This window comes from Medicago sativa, chromosome 2 (genome assembly GCF_051527215.1).
Source record: "Medicago sativa cultivar Bolivia chromosome 2, Bolivia_mono, whole genome shotgun sequence".
NCBI classification, from domain to species: domain Eukaryota; kingdom Viridiplantae; phylum Streptophyta; class Magnoliopsida; order Fabales; family Fabaceae; genus Medicago; species Medicago sativa.
This window is the reverse complement of record NC_140750.1, coordinates 12,137,437-12,154,447: the sequence shown is the minus strand read 5'-3', so window position 1 is coordinate 12,154,447 and position 17,011 is coordinate 12,137,437. Positions and strand designations below refer to the sequence as shown.

Here is a 17,011-nt window from a genome sequence, read left to right as displayed (position 1 = left end):
GCTACAACTTGATTATAAGCAACAATATCAACAATTTTTTTATACGAACCTTCCAGCTCTTAAGGAAAAGGGACCCTATTATAATCAATCTGGAGTAAAGTAAAGTCTAATAAAAAATTGTTTCACTCACTCAGATTCTCACAAACGATTCTACTATAGTTAGTTCATTAATACTTGAGTTAAATTACTTGGTTATAAACCTTTTATTGGGAATAAAATTGTCACATTAGTACTATAAATATATCTTCTCAAGGAACCAATCTCACCCATATTTCTTATGTGTCCATAGTTATCTCTCTCTTCTTCACTTAAGTATTTTTCTTAAGTTTCGAACTAAAATCTCAGTCTCTCCATTGCGAAGTTGAGGTATATATATCTTCTTCTCAAACGTGTGTCTTCTTCTTGGTTATAATTACATGTACATAAATTAACTTCATACCATATACATATTTACTTTTTTTTTTTTGTTGAGAGAATATACATATTTACTTATTAGTTAGATTTTTTTCATACTGACCTACATAGGATCTCATACATGTTGTATCATGGACAACCAAAAGCATTTGAGTGAGTGTTTTGATATGTTAATATAATTAACGCAACTTTATAATTGTTTTTAATCCTCAAATTTTGAATCGGGTTTCTTTTTAACAATTCCACTAATGGTGTTTACACATTTTGGCCGATTGAATTTTAATAGTGGCACATATGACTTCCTTTTTTTCTAAGATTAATTTTTTTATTATATATGGTCCAATATATTGAAGATCTACTGTAGTTTTAAAAATGGGTCTCAACCTACCGAATTAATCAAGTTGAATTACCAATATGTTCGTCAGTTGATTTCAATCTAGTAAAATTGAAGTTTGGTTGAATAGAATTTTTCGAATTGAATTGAAGTTGAAACAATTCGAATGCAGTTCAATCTGTTTTATTTTTTACATTTATTTCTTTTTTTAAAACCATTTTTATCTTGAATAAAAAATATTTTCTTTGTACAAAAAAATGTGTTACTTTGTTTATGCGTCATCTAGTTCAATTATCACACATCGATTTAGTTAAACAACGACTTAGAGATATGATTGGGTCGATTTCAACTCCTCTTTTCAAAACATTTCTATATACTAACAGTTTCCTTGCAATATTTTAATTTTCTTTTCAAGAATGCTTTGATTTTTCTTCTTTTGCATCTAAATGATCAAAGAATCTATATTTTGTAGTTCATAACAACAATATGGATCAAAAGACACAAGTGAACCCAGAGGAAAAAAGGAATGATACACCAACACAAAATCAATCAAACCAAATAGTATCAGTGCCTCGCCCTTTGTTTCACACTGCAAGTGCTTCTGCCTTTTCATCATACCTGAGTAGAGTTCAACTCCATGAAATCTCTCACCGACAACAAAAACAACAAGAATTGCAGAAAAAACTTGGCACCTTCTGGGCAAAACAAAATGAAGAAGTTCAGAAGACTGTTGATTTCAAAAGTAATGGCTTGCCATTAGCAAGGATTAAGAAGATCATGAAAACAGAAGAAGGAGTGAGTATGATATCAGCTGAGGCACCTATTCTGTTTGCTAAGGCATGTGAAATGTTTATTATGGAGCTAGCAACAAGGTCATGGGCTAATACAGAGGTGAACAAAAGAAAGACACTTCAAAAGAGTGACATTGCATCTGCTGTCTCAAGTAATGAAGTGTTTGATTTCCTAGTTGATATTGTCCCTAGGGAAAAAACAATGGAGCGTGACATATTTATGGGTATACCAAGAAGAGAAAGTGTCCCAATAGGGAATGTTCCTTATTATCTGCCTATGTCTGTTCATGTGCCACCTCAGTATGTTGCAGGTCCATCATATGGTCCTCCAAGAATGCTTATGGGAAGACATCTTCCCAATCAACCTCCTTACAACGGGCATCCATCACACCCTTTTGCAAATCAAATGTTTCCAACCCCAAAGAAAGAAAACGACCCTTCTACTGATTTGCCAAATTCAGAAGATTAAGCACTTAGTATTTACTGCATTAAAGCAGTATAGTAGTTACCTTGCATCCATGTTTATCTTTAAATAAAAGTACCCATGCATATTTATGTTTCTTTCATATTAAGTTGATGTAACCGTCTTATGTAAAATATAAATATAATAAAACTACTAAATTATTTTTCAACATCATCAATTTAGAAGAAAACTATTTAAGATAGATTTATAATTTGTTTTTATTTATTTTTTTAGCTTGTGAATATGAGTACATTAATCTGAAAAAAAAAATTGATAACAAGACTCGTAAATGCATGAAAGCAACTTTTATTCTTGTGGCTTCTTAGAAAGAAAAAAAACTGCACCCACTTGAAAGTACACTTCCAAGAAGAAAACATGATTGTTCCTTGTAGATTTATCCATCCTAAATACATGCTGGGAGTATGAAAATAAGCTCCTAAATACATTAGAACGAATTATAAATAGGATAATGCATAATTAATGATATATGTTGGTCATTAAAAATTAGCTAATCAACAAGGGTAGATGAAGAAAGGAAAAAAAAAAAGTGTTTTTATCTCCTACAATAGTTATAGAGTATTACTTTTCCCACCCTATAGGATTCTCGCGCGCCTTGCGTTTTTTTTTTCAAAAATGCCCTTGTGCAGTTCGGATTTTAAAATCCGGATTCATGTTTACTATTTCGGATTTTATAATCTGGACAATTCTTATGTATAATCAGTCATCAGACTCTCTCACATTTAAGCAGTTTTGAGTTTTGCTTTTAAAAACAACAAAAAAAACTAAGTAAAAAAATGTTAAAAACCTGTCAAATAAAATCTTAAAAATACCACCAAAAAATTCTAAAAATCAAATAAAACTAGTGCAGATTTTTTCGGATTTTTCTGAGAATATGAATAATTAAAAAAAATGAAAAATGGGTCTAAACGATGGAATTTTGGATTTTTAGGGGCGGAGTCCCGTAAGAAGTGTCTTCTACGGAAGTCATGGTCCTTGATTTTTTTTTTGATTTTTTGGAGAAGTTTCAGAGCAATCCGATCAAGTAGCCCGAAAACCCGATTTTTGACTAAGAACATGTAACAATGACCCAAAACAAAAGGATAAGAGTTAGGAAGATTAATATTGTCCCTAAAATGGCTATACATGTTACAAACATGTTTAACATTTGTGCTGATACAGTTCGGATTATATAATCCGAACTGTTTTACCTTGAAAAAGGGTGTTTAGGGGTTTCCGGATTATGTAATCCGGAAACATCTTGTAACGCGCCCTATTTTTGAAGTTTCCGGATTACAAAATCCGGAAAAATCCGTAACTCCATTTTTCTCCCTATAACAAAAGAAAACACCATTTCAGATTATGAAATCCGAAAACCTAAAGGGCATTTTTGGAAGAAAAAAAACGTAGGGCACGCGAGAATCCTATAGGGTGGAAAATGTAATACTCATAGTTATATGGTGCAGAAGTTGTGGACTTCCCTTACATTTATTGAAATAGACTTTCTCTTTTTAGATCTAATGGTCCTCATCGTTACAACTATTGCACCATCCAGCTGTTGTATAGAATACATGTCAAGAAAAAAGATAAATGACGTTGGCAAACGCTAACACCGAAGAAAGAAGACACAACTTGAGTGAGCAAAAATAAGTATGGTGAAGCACATGCAAATGAATCCAAGTTTGAGACCATGTGGGAGGTTAAAGAATATCAAAGAAAACTTAAAAATAATGATCAACTTTATAGAACTTTACTAAGAGAGGTCGTTGTAAAAATGGAAGTATGCTCATTATTCGCTCCGTACAATGCGGCATGTCATTCACCTTTTGCCCGCTTTCACTCCGTATAATCCGACGTATTGTGTAATTTTTCTTTGTTATTAATTATGTATTTCATGATATATATTTTATAAATGAGAATAATAATAAATATAGTCCTTTCGTCAAAAAAATAAATAAATATAGTCCATAAATTTTATAAAAATAATAAGTAGTCTTAAATTATATGTAATCTTCCAATTTAGTTCATAAAGAATACACATAATGTGTAAATTATTTCGTCTCTAACACCTTAATAGCATGGACTCAATTGACAAATTTTATAAACTTTAGTGACTATTTATTATATTTACACACTTAAGAGATTAAATTGAAGAGAGTGGTATCCTAAAGATTAAATTGACAATTTATTTAAAAAGAGTTATTGAAATTATTTGTTTCAAAATAAATGTCATTTATATTTTTCGATGTAGAATTCATTATTATTTTTTCCAATTTGGTCATCTAAAAAATACTATATACAACTCAAAGCATTATATTTCGGTTTGGATTTATGATGGTAGAAAACATAAAAAAATAATAAATAAGGTTAGTTTAGTAAAAAATCATGTCTTTAAACAATTGTATTTTTTTAAGGGATAAAACAATTGTATTGTATTTCTCAATTTATGCACAAAAAACCCTTAAACGACACTTATTTTAAAATAGAGAAGTACATCAATCTTTCACACTAGAAATTACATGAACAACACACAATAATTCAACACCTGCACCTTTTTTTAAAAAAAATATATATTTTTTCCCTCTACATGGAAACAGTTCAACTCCAAGAATTTTCTCACAATCACCAACAAGGAAAAACAGCAAGATCTGCAAACAAAAACAAAAAAAACTTGGCACCTTCTAGGCAAATCAAATTGAAAAAATTGAGGAGACTGTTGATTTCAAAACTCATTGTTTTCTCACAATCATCACACCCTTTTTGCAAATCAAACGTCTCCAATCCCAAAACAAGAAAATGACCATTCTACTGATTTGCCAAATTTAGAGGATTAAGCACATAGTATTTACTACATTCATCCATGTTCATCTTTAAATAAAAAGTACATGTATAATTGTATATGCTTATCTTTCTTTTATATCAAACTAATGTAATCGTTTTATATAAATAAATATAATAAAACTGTGACATTGTTTTCCAACATCAATTTGAAAGACAACTATTTAAGGTAGATTTGTAATTTGTTTTATTTATTATTGGCTGGTAAATATGAGTACACTGATCTGGAGAAAATCAATAGAAGGACTCATAAATGCAAGAGAACAACTTAAAAACGGTCCAACATTAGAAAGTACACCTACTCGAAGAAAACACAATTTTTGTTTGTTTAGGTGTACCTTTCCTTTTAGATTTATCAATCCAAAATACATGTGAGGAGTAAGAAATTACAAAATATAACATAGGATTATGGCAACCATACTCCCTCATTAGCCAATATATTGTGTATGAAATACAAACCTTTGTTTTATTAGATAAGATATATGGTAATGAAGTCAATTATTATGTTTGAATCACACTAAACTAGGGTCTAAATTATGAATGTATATCCTCTCAATTTTCTCTGTAAATACCTTCGTGGCTTTTACTCTCCATCACTATTTTAATGACATTAAATTTTATGAAAATGCTATTTTTGAGAGGAACCCTTTTTCAGCCGCCACCGCTGCGGTGTATCCCCGCTTGTTACCTCTCGCTGTGTTGCTTTTTCTGCCCACGACGCTGGTAGAGTCTCATGCAAACAAAAATATTCGCCAAAAATGGCCATACAAGTGCATATACTAGTTTATTTGCTGCACAACAATGTTGAAAAGCTAGAACCAAAACTTGATTTGGATAAAATGTCGCCAACATTCCTCTTATCACCAAATTTATTCAAACTGTTGATTATTACATTTTTATGAACATATTATTTTATTTGAAATTCTTTTATCATCTGTTTGCTTCTCTTCTCTTGTTCAACAATCTCATCAAAGCTCAATCTCTCAGCATATATACTAAAGCTATGAAATGCTTACCTACATTATTGCGTGCCGATAAAATAATGAACAAGAGGCTGGTCTCTACAAATGATGTCACCTTGCTGTGATCTTTTCACTAGGATTCACTATGTGCACTAACTATGCTTTAGGCTAAAGCTGTACAAAGGGGATGAATCTTAATTTGCATGGCTTCCCGCTCATTAAAATCTCATTCCAACTTGCGTGCTGCATGGTAAAGCTCCAAATAGTCGAGAGCAGGCCGGTTCCAAGACCAGTCTTGCTCCATTACCGTCTTGCATAATGTGTTGAACCACTCACGGCCATCATACCATGCAGATATTGCCCTGAAAAAGTCCATAATAAGAATCTTGCATTCAGACATATTAAAGATTCGGAAAGATTCATGATCTAATGTTGGTCCTATTGCATTTTCTTCTTAATTTTTGGATATTATTGGTACATTGGGGTATATAATGTTGTCTCGTCATGTGGTACATTACTAACCTATTAAGAGCATAATCAACACCTCCTGCATCAGCTCCATCAAAACTGAATCCATTTGGCTCAACACCTTGAGATTGCGCTCTATCCTTATCATGATCAACGTCAAACACCGTATCATAAAGTCCTGCAAAATTATATCAACATGAAAAAGTACATGGTTAATGATTAACGAGGTGTACTAGTCTGGTTAAAAAATTTAACAACACCAGTTAAATGAATTATATTTGTGGCTCAAAATAAAGTATGTACAAACCTCCAGTTTTTCGAACAATAGGTATTGAACCATATCTCATTGCTGTGAGTTGAGTGAGTCCACATGGCTCAAAGATTGAAGGAACAAGAATGAAATCGGCACCAGCATATATCTGGAATAAAACAAATCTAATGAGTTAGTAGCGCCGTATTGAGTAGTACTTACAGATAATAGATAAAATGTTATTGAAGGTGTTTTTGTTCCTAAATTACCAAGTGGGAAAGAGGTTCATCATATGAAAGGCAAAGTCTTGCCCTATCACAATAATGAGAGGAGTGCAATTGATTGGCCAAATGCACAAAATCATTTTGGATGCGGGGATCAGGAGCTGAACCAAGTAATACAACCTGCATTCAAAACATTTTGCAGTCAAGACACATCCTTCAACGCAACATTTGTAAACAATTTAAATTGAAAATTGAACAGGAGAAATTTAAAAAAATATTAAATGCCTTAATTTGACATTTATCGTTGGCTTATAATAAATATCAAATAGCAACAAATCAGGCATAAAATTTTCATTTGAAATGTATATAGGGAGGAGGTGGGTTCCAAGTCTAAGATATCACACATCTGATACAGCTACTTCTATTAAACCACTTGACTTAAAAACTGAAACTGACAAGTGCCCGCCAAAAACTTAATGCATATCTCCAACACAAGGGTGGTGATGGGATTCAGTTCAACACAACTTAGTCGAAGATTTAATACCGCACCAGTTGTCAAAGAACCACCTAGCCTAAAAGCCTACACTATGAAGTATCAAGTATAGCAACAAGAATGATTTTTATGATTATAATAAAAATAATAGTTGAAATATTTCAAATTTGTTCTACTAGTGTCCATATAATACGGAACGTTCTGTCATTATACAGAAGACAACTATGGCATTGTATGAGAATAAGCTTTGTTTTCTGTTGAACCCTGATAGGCATTGCTGGTGCAAACTGATGTAAAATAGAAAAAGGAATACCTGTCCACCACGTTCAAGAGTACGCCATATGGCATGTTTAATGAGATGGATCCCTTTTTGATGAGTCAATCGAGTAATAACTCCTACTAAAGGAAGATCGGCTGTTTTTAAACCAAGCTTTCGTTGCAAGGCTTCCTTGGAAGCTCTTTTTCCTTCAACAACATTTTCTGAAGTGTACGGTACCTGGGAAAATTTTATATGGGAGCTAGTTATAACCAAATCAATAGAAAAATATATATAACTTGTATATATGAAACTGCGTAGTGGTACTATTGATTCATTGCACTCAACTGCATACATAAATCCGTTCCATCTGTGCAATGAAGAGATCTAGTTTAAATTTTTCTATGTTAAACTGAGATGGGAAAAATGTGTGCAGTGGTGCCTTGTCACAAACATTCAAAAAGTTACAGAATAAAAGATGCAAGTATCTTCACCCTAATCAGTTACTTTATCTTAGGGGCATAGATAAAAGCTGATATAGGATGAAGCCAGTCATTATTCATTACTTAGTTTCAATTATTGGAGGTTAAAAGTGAAGATAAAACAGTTTGTCAGCATTGTTTTCCCACATGAGTTGTATAGCTTACGTAGGCATTGGATCTCAAGCAGTTACCATGTTGGGGCATGAATTTGATTACTATGTGCATGTCATTGACATCGTTGTTGTGTAAGAAAAGAAAAATAAAGATCTGGGCATATACCGACTTACAGGAATGAAGTTATCAGTATATGGGTCCCATATATCTGGGTCGATTCCGTTTATTATACCGTGAAACTTGTAAAGATAAGGAGCAATTGCGGAATTCCCAGCAACTTCCCTTGAATAAGTAGGGGAGACCTGCAAGCATGTATAACCAAAATGCATATATTCAATAATAGAAAATCATATGATAAAGATGCAAAAATCTCACTTGAATCTTTTCAAATTGCCGTTTAACATAAGCAGCACTTACAGTTGTAGCCTTGTCTGCAAATGCCATAGCTCTCGCAATTAAAGGGGCTCCGAATTCAAGGTTATGAACTGTGAAGACTGCTCGAGCCTTACTAAGACCATAATGTGTATACTGTTCTTTAAATAGCCATGCAACTGGAGCACTTGACCAGTCATGGCAGTGAATGATATCCTGTCCAAAGGTAAGAGAAAATTACAATAGATTCTTGGTGACAACTGATTAAATTCATACATTTTTTCTTCCAATAATGTGTGAACATATACATTGTCAAACCCATGGTCGCGTGCAAATTTATATGAATGTAATGTTAATTAAATCTGAATGAGAGATACACCAAGAGAGCTGATGACATGGAAAGGTGGTTTCTGATACGTCTATATTTAGAATGATATGCTTAAAGCAGTTTTTTCGCATGTAATGTTATGGATAGGATGTTTTGTCACAGTTAAACATATGTTTGCAGATATGCATAGATCAACATTGTAAAAATGAATAAAATATAAAATCAATCTAGTTAATGTGTACAAAATATGGACATTGTACCCCCAAAACAAATAGGGACAAAAATCCCTGTCTGTCTTTTCAACTTTCAGATAGAGAATATTGAGTTAGCACTTTAAGTTTCACCCATGTCAGAGAAAGGAAATGTATTGTGAAAGTTAATGAAACGCTTTTTTCAAAAATAACAAATAAAATAACAGCTGAATAACCACTAATCAAACTGTATTCCTTACAGGATTAAATCCATTTTGGAGTAGGAATTCGAGAGCGGCGTGACAAAAGAAACCAAATCTCTCTGCATCATTCGCACGACCATATACACAACCAACCCAAAAGAATCTGCACCAAAGAGTATTGATTTGTAAAGCATAGTTCAATTTATTAAGCATTTAAGTGTTTCAAGTAAAACACTTCTGGATTTGGTTTAAGTGTTTTAAGTAAAACACTTCTGGATTTGGTCTTAGAATTTGTGGTTGGGCCTAACACAACCCCACGAAACCGACTTGTGAGGTGAGGATTGCCCCCACTTATAAACACTTGTTCATGCCATCTCTCATCCAATGTGGGACTCTTGAGTAACATTTGGAAATAACAGATGAAAATAATCAATATGTAGATATAGTTTTAAAACATAATGCCAAACAAAAGTTCACAAAAATCAACTCAAACTACTGACTCGGTTGCACAATTAAACGTAATTTATACAACAAGAAAGACCAACTGATTGGTTTCAGACACAATTTGCTTCTATTTTGTTTCTTCAAATCTTGTTTCACATATAATTTATATACTATGGTTTGACATACAGAAAATATCTTTTTCACAACTTGTGCACTTATTAGTGGCGGACTAACCTAAAAGCTTACATGTTATCTCAACATGGTATTGCTCTAACCTAGAAAGTTGATGTGAATGAGGTTTTTTTTAAAAGGAAAATATGACACCATGACATAAAAGAAGCAATTATTTTTAGTTGTAAGGAAGAGATCAAGAACCAGAGCTTATACCCATTCTGAGGCTCCAAAAAGTAGACAGAGAGGCCTTCAACCTTTCCGTGCCATACTTTTATTTCAGTCCCACTCCAGAAATAGCTTTTGTGAAATTGAAAGTCCTTTACCTGCATCAGAAGTCATTTGGTCAACAGATAGGAATAACATTAACTAAAACAAAAACAAGAAATCTGCATTTTTCCCACAAAATGTTAAAGAAAATGCTCCACAACAGCCATTTATATCTTCTATGGGCCACTGAAGCAGGCACTCAACAGCCAAATATTAAAAAAAATCTCAACATGCCATGCATTTCCTGCAGACGCAAGTCAAACGATACTTGAATTTCCACCACTCTGATTATCCACAAGTTTCACATTGAAACTCAAACTATATTATTTTTTATAATTGCAACATCGTTGTATTCGATAGAGTTAGGAAAAGATTAGAAAATTCATGAATTAAGGAACATACATTAAATATCTAATGCAGGGTAGAGGATGAAATAGAGGTGTGAAAAAAAGAAAAAAGCTTACATTGCTAAGGTTCAAGCAGTCATACTTGGGAAGAATGATATCCACATTGTGATTTAAATCTTGAACTGCTCGGGATAGACTAGTAACAACATCACCAAGGCCTCCAACCTTTCAAAAATGAACACCATCAGAAACAGAAAAAAATGTTAAAATAACTCTCAAATGTTCTCTGCATTAATAATATAATAACAAGTATCAACCAGTTTGCGAACAAAAAAACGCCATAACAACTGGTGAAAGGAAACAACTGTCCTCTAGAAAAGCCCAGTTGTGACAATGCAATTTAATTATCTATATTTAAACAAACTTATATAGTAGGCCACCTATGATTTCGGTATTTAAAACACTTATTACGCAAGTTTTTTTGTGATAAAGAAACTTATTTCATTGTGAAACCTCCAAGTTTGTTTTCATATTCACAATGATGAAAATTGTTTTCATATTCCTATACAATCAAATGAGTTATGAAAATTGTTTTCATATTCCCAATGATGTTTGGGGTCCTAATGAAACGAGTACACTCTCCAACAAAAAATGGTTCATGACCTTTCCAGATGACCACAAAAAATGATGTTCTTGTTAAAGGAAAAATCTGATGCTAGTCAAGTTGTAAAGATGGAGCAGATGGTGAGGAAGCTGAATGACCTAACTATCACTATACATGATATTGTTTCTCCAGTAAATTAGTTTATGTCTTCAGCTACTGACACTCATTGAGAAACACTAATCCGCATTGTCAAGTATCTGAACAATGCTCTAGGAAAGGGAACTGTGTACCAAAATCATGGCCATGTGCAGGTGGATGCTCTTTTTATTCAGATTGTGCAGGATCTCCTGTGGACCAGAAGCCTACCACAAGATATTGTGCACTTTTGGGAGGTAATATGATACCCTAGAAAAGTAAGAAACAAGATATGGGGGCAGGATTTAGTATAAAAGCATAATACAGGGATATGGCTCAATCTACATGTGAAATTGTGATGGAATGCCATTTGGTGTTAAAACCAAGCTGTCGTACATATAACATCAGAATTCAGATCCAGTTTTTCATGAAAAAACAAACACATTGAAGTAGATTGTCACTTCATCCGCTAGTAGGTTCAACAAAAACTTATCTACTTTCAATGTTAGGACAAGTGACCAAATAGCGGATTTGTTTACAAATACATTAAAAGGAGTGCATAGTGATTTCATTTGTAGGAAGCTCGGTTTGATTAATCTATTCTCCGGCTTGAGGAGTGTTAAGAGTTGTTATATTAAGTTACTAGGGTTTTGGCTCACTCTCTTGGTGATCCCGTAACAGTATTCTCATATCTCCTCTCTTTCTACATGTATTATCTCTTACCTTTCTCTTTTGTTTTTCTTTCCTAAGTTGTAGCATACTGGTTAGTATTTTACTAATCAACTCTTCCTTTATATTCAATCATTGTATCTCTTCACAAAAATAAGAGAAGCAATTATTATCTTAACTAAGATTACACTCTTTTAATTTTGGCCTCCCTTTTTCTTCCTACTATCATTGAAAATAATTGGAGAGATTACAATAACAATGCAACAAACTTCTTAAAATAGAAATGTTAGCTTACATAACGAGTGTAACAAGAAATCACAGTGTAAGAAAAAAATGTGAATTGGAAATCTTAAAATAGGAGATCAACTATAGATAAGGTAACCTCTTTAAATTTTATGATTTCCTAGAGTAACCAATTTAATGCTCCATGCAATAGGTTAGCTTACCTTTGCAATTGGGGCCATTTCAACAGCAATATGAATGATATGCAAAGGAGGTTCCTTCACAATGCTTCCAAAAACAGGTATGTGGTAATCCATTCCAAATTTGTTATCAAAAACTCCACCATTTTCACTTTCAGAGAATACAAAGTCCATCATGTATGCATCCAGTGGAACTTTAACTGCACAAACATAAAATCATCAAGTTTCTTCAAGATTTCCTGGTTGGAACAACGTTATTGGACTTAGCATCAAGTTGAATAATGCCAAATTTACAAAAGAATAGTAAAATTGTCCGTCATGAAAAGCTATTTCTAATCTATTCTACACAAGCCATGGATATGAAATCTAAATTCAACCATAAGTGATATAGATAATAAACTCTGTGCAGTATTATTCATAATATTTGAGAATATGAACTATATCCAAGGTCGGCCTACAGCTTAGGACAGATGCTATTATTTTTTGTCTCCTTTAACACCAGTAATCTGCTAACCAGATTACCACATCATAAATGGTGATAACATCCGAAGTATTAACGTAATATGTTTGGAAGACAGATCATATTTTATAAATAATACCCTCTGATTAACATTTAAAAATAGAATAAAAAAATTTAACAACTAAAGGAACATCAATAACCTTGATATTGCTAATTGCCAGAATACTATGGTACAGTCATTTTTCAAGTGTAAACAAAAGAAGAGACTAACCTGATGTTTTGACGTGTGTGCCATTCTCTGCAGGCAACATTCTCTGAGGTGGCAATGGACCATTACGATGAGACCAACGATTAAATGAGCCTCTAAACCAAACTTCAGGTTTGCCATTCAGATTTGTATTTGAGGGGTTATAAAACACTGTCACTGTACTCCCTGCTTGAATATCAAGAGGCTCAGTGAAGACGATGTGCTTTTGAGATAGCAAAAATGCTTTCAACGTTTTTTCCTTTGTTTCGGCTTTCATTCGTGCTGTTTTTTCAGCCTACAGCATGAACAGAACCAAATAAACAAGATGAGTATTTAATAGCTTGAATATCTGTTAATCTTTTTTCTTCCTAATTAAGTGTGACAAATAAAATTTAGTCAAACAGTTAAAGGGATCATTCTAAAACACTGTCATGAAAAGAATTTCAACTATCAACCTAACCAAAGTAAAAAAGGTGAACTAATACGCGAACGATTATACATCATAAGAAGACCAAACCCCCAAGTTGGTCCAAAGTCACACTATAACATCCTTTAACTCACTTGACAAAGTTATATGTTGGTTGTCGACATGTGTCGTCACATTAGTCCTCCAGTAACTCTGGTCACCAAATTAATCTCCTCAAACATCTAAAACTTTACCGCTTTAGTCTTGCAAAGATACCAGTAAATAAGTCCCTCAAAGGTTTAATTCACAAAATTCATCATAAACGTGTCATTTTGTGTCACCACTTTATCCTCGACATGTGTTACCTAATTTGATGACAAAAATTTTTTATGACAAATTTTTTTTAAGGCTGATGCAGTGATGTTTCAAAGTTAAGAAACTAACTAGGCAACTAAAGTGTTTTGGACAACTTCTATAGTGAAATAACTTTGGAGGACCAACTTAAAGAGGGTTTTCTCTAAAAGACTACGCTACTACAATATTTCCGGTACATTAAGATGCACAAGAAAGAACACAAACAATTGAAAAATATTATTAGATTTTTATATGGAGCCAACTCATCCTTACAAAACCGACTTGTAAGGTGACTCTGTCACTCTTTATAAACTATTTTCAGGCCTTATCTGTTTTTCAATGTGGAACTTGGGTTTTTCCCAATACAATCTCTCACACTCAAAACAATTAGGCCTGGTGCATGGAAAGCACGGTAGGTAGCTTGAACATAAGCTTTGATACCATATTAGGTTCTTATATTTCAATGTTGAATTTGGGTTTCACCCAATAAATGCTACAACTTGGAAGTCATCAAAGGCAAGAACAAACCTTTGCATGTATAGCTTCCTCTCTCAACTTCCTCTCCTCCTGAAGTTTTTGGTATATAAGTTGCTCTTCCATAACCCAATATCGTGCGTCAGGTGTAGCCAAAGGGACAATGGCATGGAAATCTAGCTTATGGTTGTTATCATACACAACTGCATTTTGAGGTGGACCATCAGCAAAGACCCAATCCAGGACAAGAGCTTGGTCAGGTACAACAACTGCATAAAACATACAATAGATAAGAAAAAAAGTGTCGTATACGTCAAATTAGTCCAATAGAAAAGATCGAAGTTTTATCCGCCTTCTTGACTAGTATGCTTTTGCTGATAGTCAAACAGACATTGATCTGGAACTGCTTGAAGAGTTGATGAGGTCAGTTTAACCCTGGTCTACAAGAAAAACATTTATTGTTTCTTATAGGAAGTTCATCTCTTCCTCTCTCTATGAAATGCTAGCCAAACAAATGCACACACGGTACAAATCCACGGCAATGAGTAGCATGAAGTGAGAATTTAGAAATGGTTGTGTAACTCAATTTCAAAATTTCTCTTGTTATTTTAAATATAACGATGGATCCAAAACAGATATCACAGTCCCTAAAACCTGCAACCATTTAATGTTTAGACTAAATGATGGACATGGCAGATCTATCAAAACAGTTCTTCATTACAGGCTTTTCTGATGTATAATGTGCAAGTTATATCATGGTACATATTTTGTCTATTCATACACTTGTTAAATCAAGTAACAGATTAATTTTGAGGAAATGAATGAAAATCAAAGATAAAGAATAGCTGTGTAAAAGAGCATACCATCAGCATACCACCAAGCACCACCTTTCAAAACAGATTTGACAAGCCTTTCAACAATTGATAATCCATCCTTCCAATTGTTGTAGCCACCATGAATCCATATTTCCTTAGCATGCTCAAGAGGACCTGAGCTTCCATTATAATATAATCTGACCAAGTCCTTGCCTTTAAATTCACTAGGTTCAATATACCAAACACTATCATTAGATTTTACGGCATTTTTCATCAACTGCAGCACTGTTTCTTGCCTTCTTTCAACCTCCAACCTTGCCTGCAACCTATCCTCTTCCTTTGCAGCTTTGTCTGCTTCTATTCGCCTTTCTACTTCGGCCTGTCTTTCCCTTTCAGCTTGTTCCTTAGCAAGTTTTTCTAATTCTTTACGTTTCTCCTCAAGCAAAAATTCTTCAAATGCCAATGCGTCCATTCCACCATCAACTGGTATACAAAAATCTTTCTGGTCATTATTGTCATAAACACTTTGTCCATTGAAGAACACAAAGTCTAATTTATAGGCTTCTATAGGCACATACAGTTGGCAACTCCACCAATTATCCTTGAGATCTGTTTTATTCAATCTGATGGTAAAAGATTTCCACCTCCAATCATTAAATGCCCCTAATATCAAAATGTCTTCTTCATCTCTCAGTGTTGAAAGGTTCTTGTTAAGAAACACTTCTATATCTTGATCAGGTTTAACCACAGGAGGATATACAAACATCTGTTTCCCTCGCAAAAAGTTTTTGTCTGCAATCCTCTCTATTTCCTGCTTTCGCAAATTTTCTTCCAACTTCAACTTCAACATCCTAGAAGCTTCCTCATTTATTCTATCATCAGTAGCAGCACTTGCTTCCTCGGAATCTTTAACATACCCATCATCTCCAATGTAAGAAGGTCCCTCCTCATGTAGTTGATCATCGTCAACATCCTGCTCGCCCTGATTACTATCAACAACAACCAATGTCTCATCTGACAAAGACGTTTCGCTGAACTCTCGAGCAATTTCATTAGTTTTATCGACAATCGCATGTTTTTCATCGAGGGAAAACTCAACTTCTCCGTCTTTATCATCATCAACATTAACATCAAGTGTTTGTTCTCCCCCCTTTTTGATTCTAGCATTTTTCTTACTACTTGATCCAATAGATGATTTTGGAACAAAACCCTTTGGAGAAGACCCCTTTGACTTAGCAACTGAACCTTTCTTTTGTTGTCTTTTCCTAGAAAAATCTACAAAATTATAAATAAAAAAAACCCATTTCTAGAAAAATCAAATCATCTAAAACCCACAAATAAAAATCATAACTTTGATGGAAAAAAAAACAATGTAATTAAATTTATAAAACAAAAAATAAAAATAAGGGTAACTAACCTGAACTAGCATTAACACAAGAAAGTCTTGTACTTGGTTTGCACCATGAAGATGGGGTAAGGTTGAAACAACCGGTTCTGTTGGGGAACACAGTTTTGTAGCTAAACTGCAAAGAAATGTCCATGGTTTGATTGAATTTGAAACAAGGTTTGATTTTGTTAGCTGAACATTTGATAGAATGAATATGATAATGTTTTGTGTGAATCAGTGTAAGAAATCATAAAACAACGTTGTTGTGTTGTGTGGCGGTGGTGTTAGTGAAGAAAGGAGTGTGTTGATTAAAATGATGAGAATGTTGATTGGTTGGGGTGAATAGAATTGAAATGAAATCTGATGATGTTTGATATTTTGAGTGGCTACTAGTAAGAACCAGTGTCGTGTTTCTGTTTTCGATGTTTTGTCTCCGTCTATACTAACAAATAAAATACTGCCAACTTGAGACAGAAAATATAATTCTATATTGTTAACAGAGAAGAAGCACAATATTTCTCCCAGCTCAATCAGACATATCTTCTGTATATCATTAAGAAATGGAATATAATCACAAATAGTTATTTGAATGATATACTAGTAATTATGAATTATTAACGTTTAAA

The 17,011-nt window shown here is 33.4% G+C and overlaps 1 protein-coding gene and 1 pseudogene across 2 annotated transcripts; one reads left to right on the top strand and one right to left on the bottom strand.

Moving 5' to 3' along the window:
- Positions 1–264: 264 nt before the first annotated feature.
- On the top strand, positions 265–2,171 carry LOC146944595 (nuclear transcription factor Y subunit C-3 pseudogene; annotated as a pseudogene). Its single transcript, XR_015028145.1, has 2 exons — positions 265–366; positions 1,221–2,171. The product of XR_015028145.1 is annotated as a nuclear transcription factor Y subunit C-3 pseudogene (transcript).
- Positions 2,172–5,666: 3,495 nt separating this feature from the next.
- On the bottom strand, positions 5,667–16,750 carry SS3 (starch synthase 3). Its single transcript, XM_085742966.1, has 15 exons — positions 16,416–16,750; positions 15,047–16,273; positions 14,238–14,452; positions 12,974–13,244; positions 12,267–12,442; positions 10,530–10,637; positions 10,012–10,121; positions 9,238–9,343; positions 8,504–8,674; positions 8,260–8,388; positions 7,548–7,730; positions 6,787–6,921; positions 6,575–6,686; positions 6,322–6,445; positions 5,667–6,161 (listed from the first exon to the last, which is right to left on the bottom strand). Exons 1-15 carry the CDS (start codon positions 16,537–16,539, stop codon positions 6,026–6,028), a joined length of 3,327 nt encoding a protein of 1,108 aa, XP_085599092.1. The 5' UTR covers positions 16,540–16,750; the 3' UTR covers positions 5,667–6,025.
- Positions 16,751–17,011: the final 261 nt, after the last annotated feature.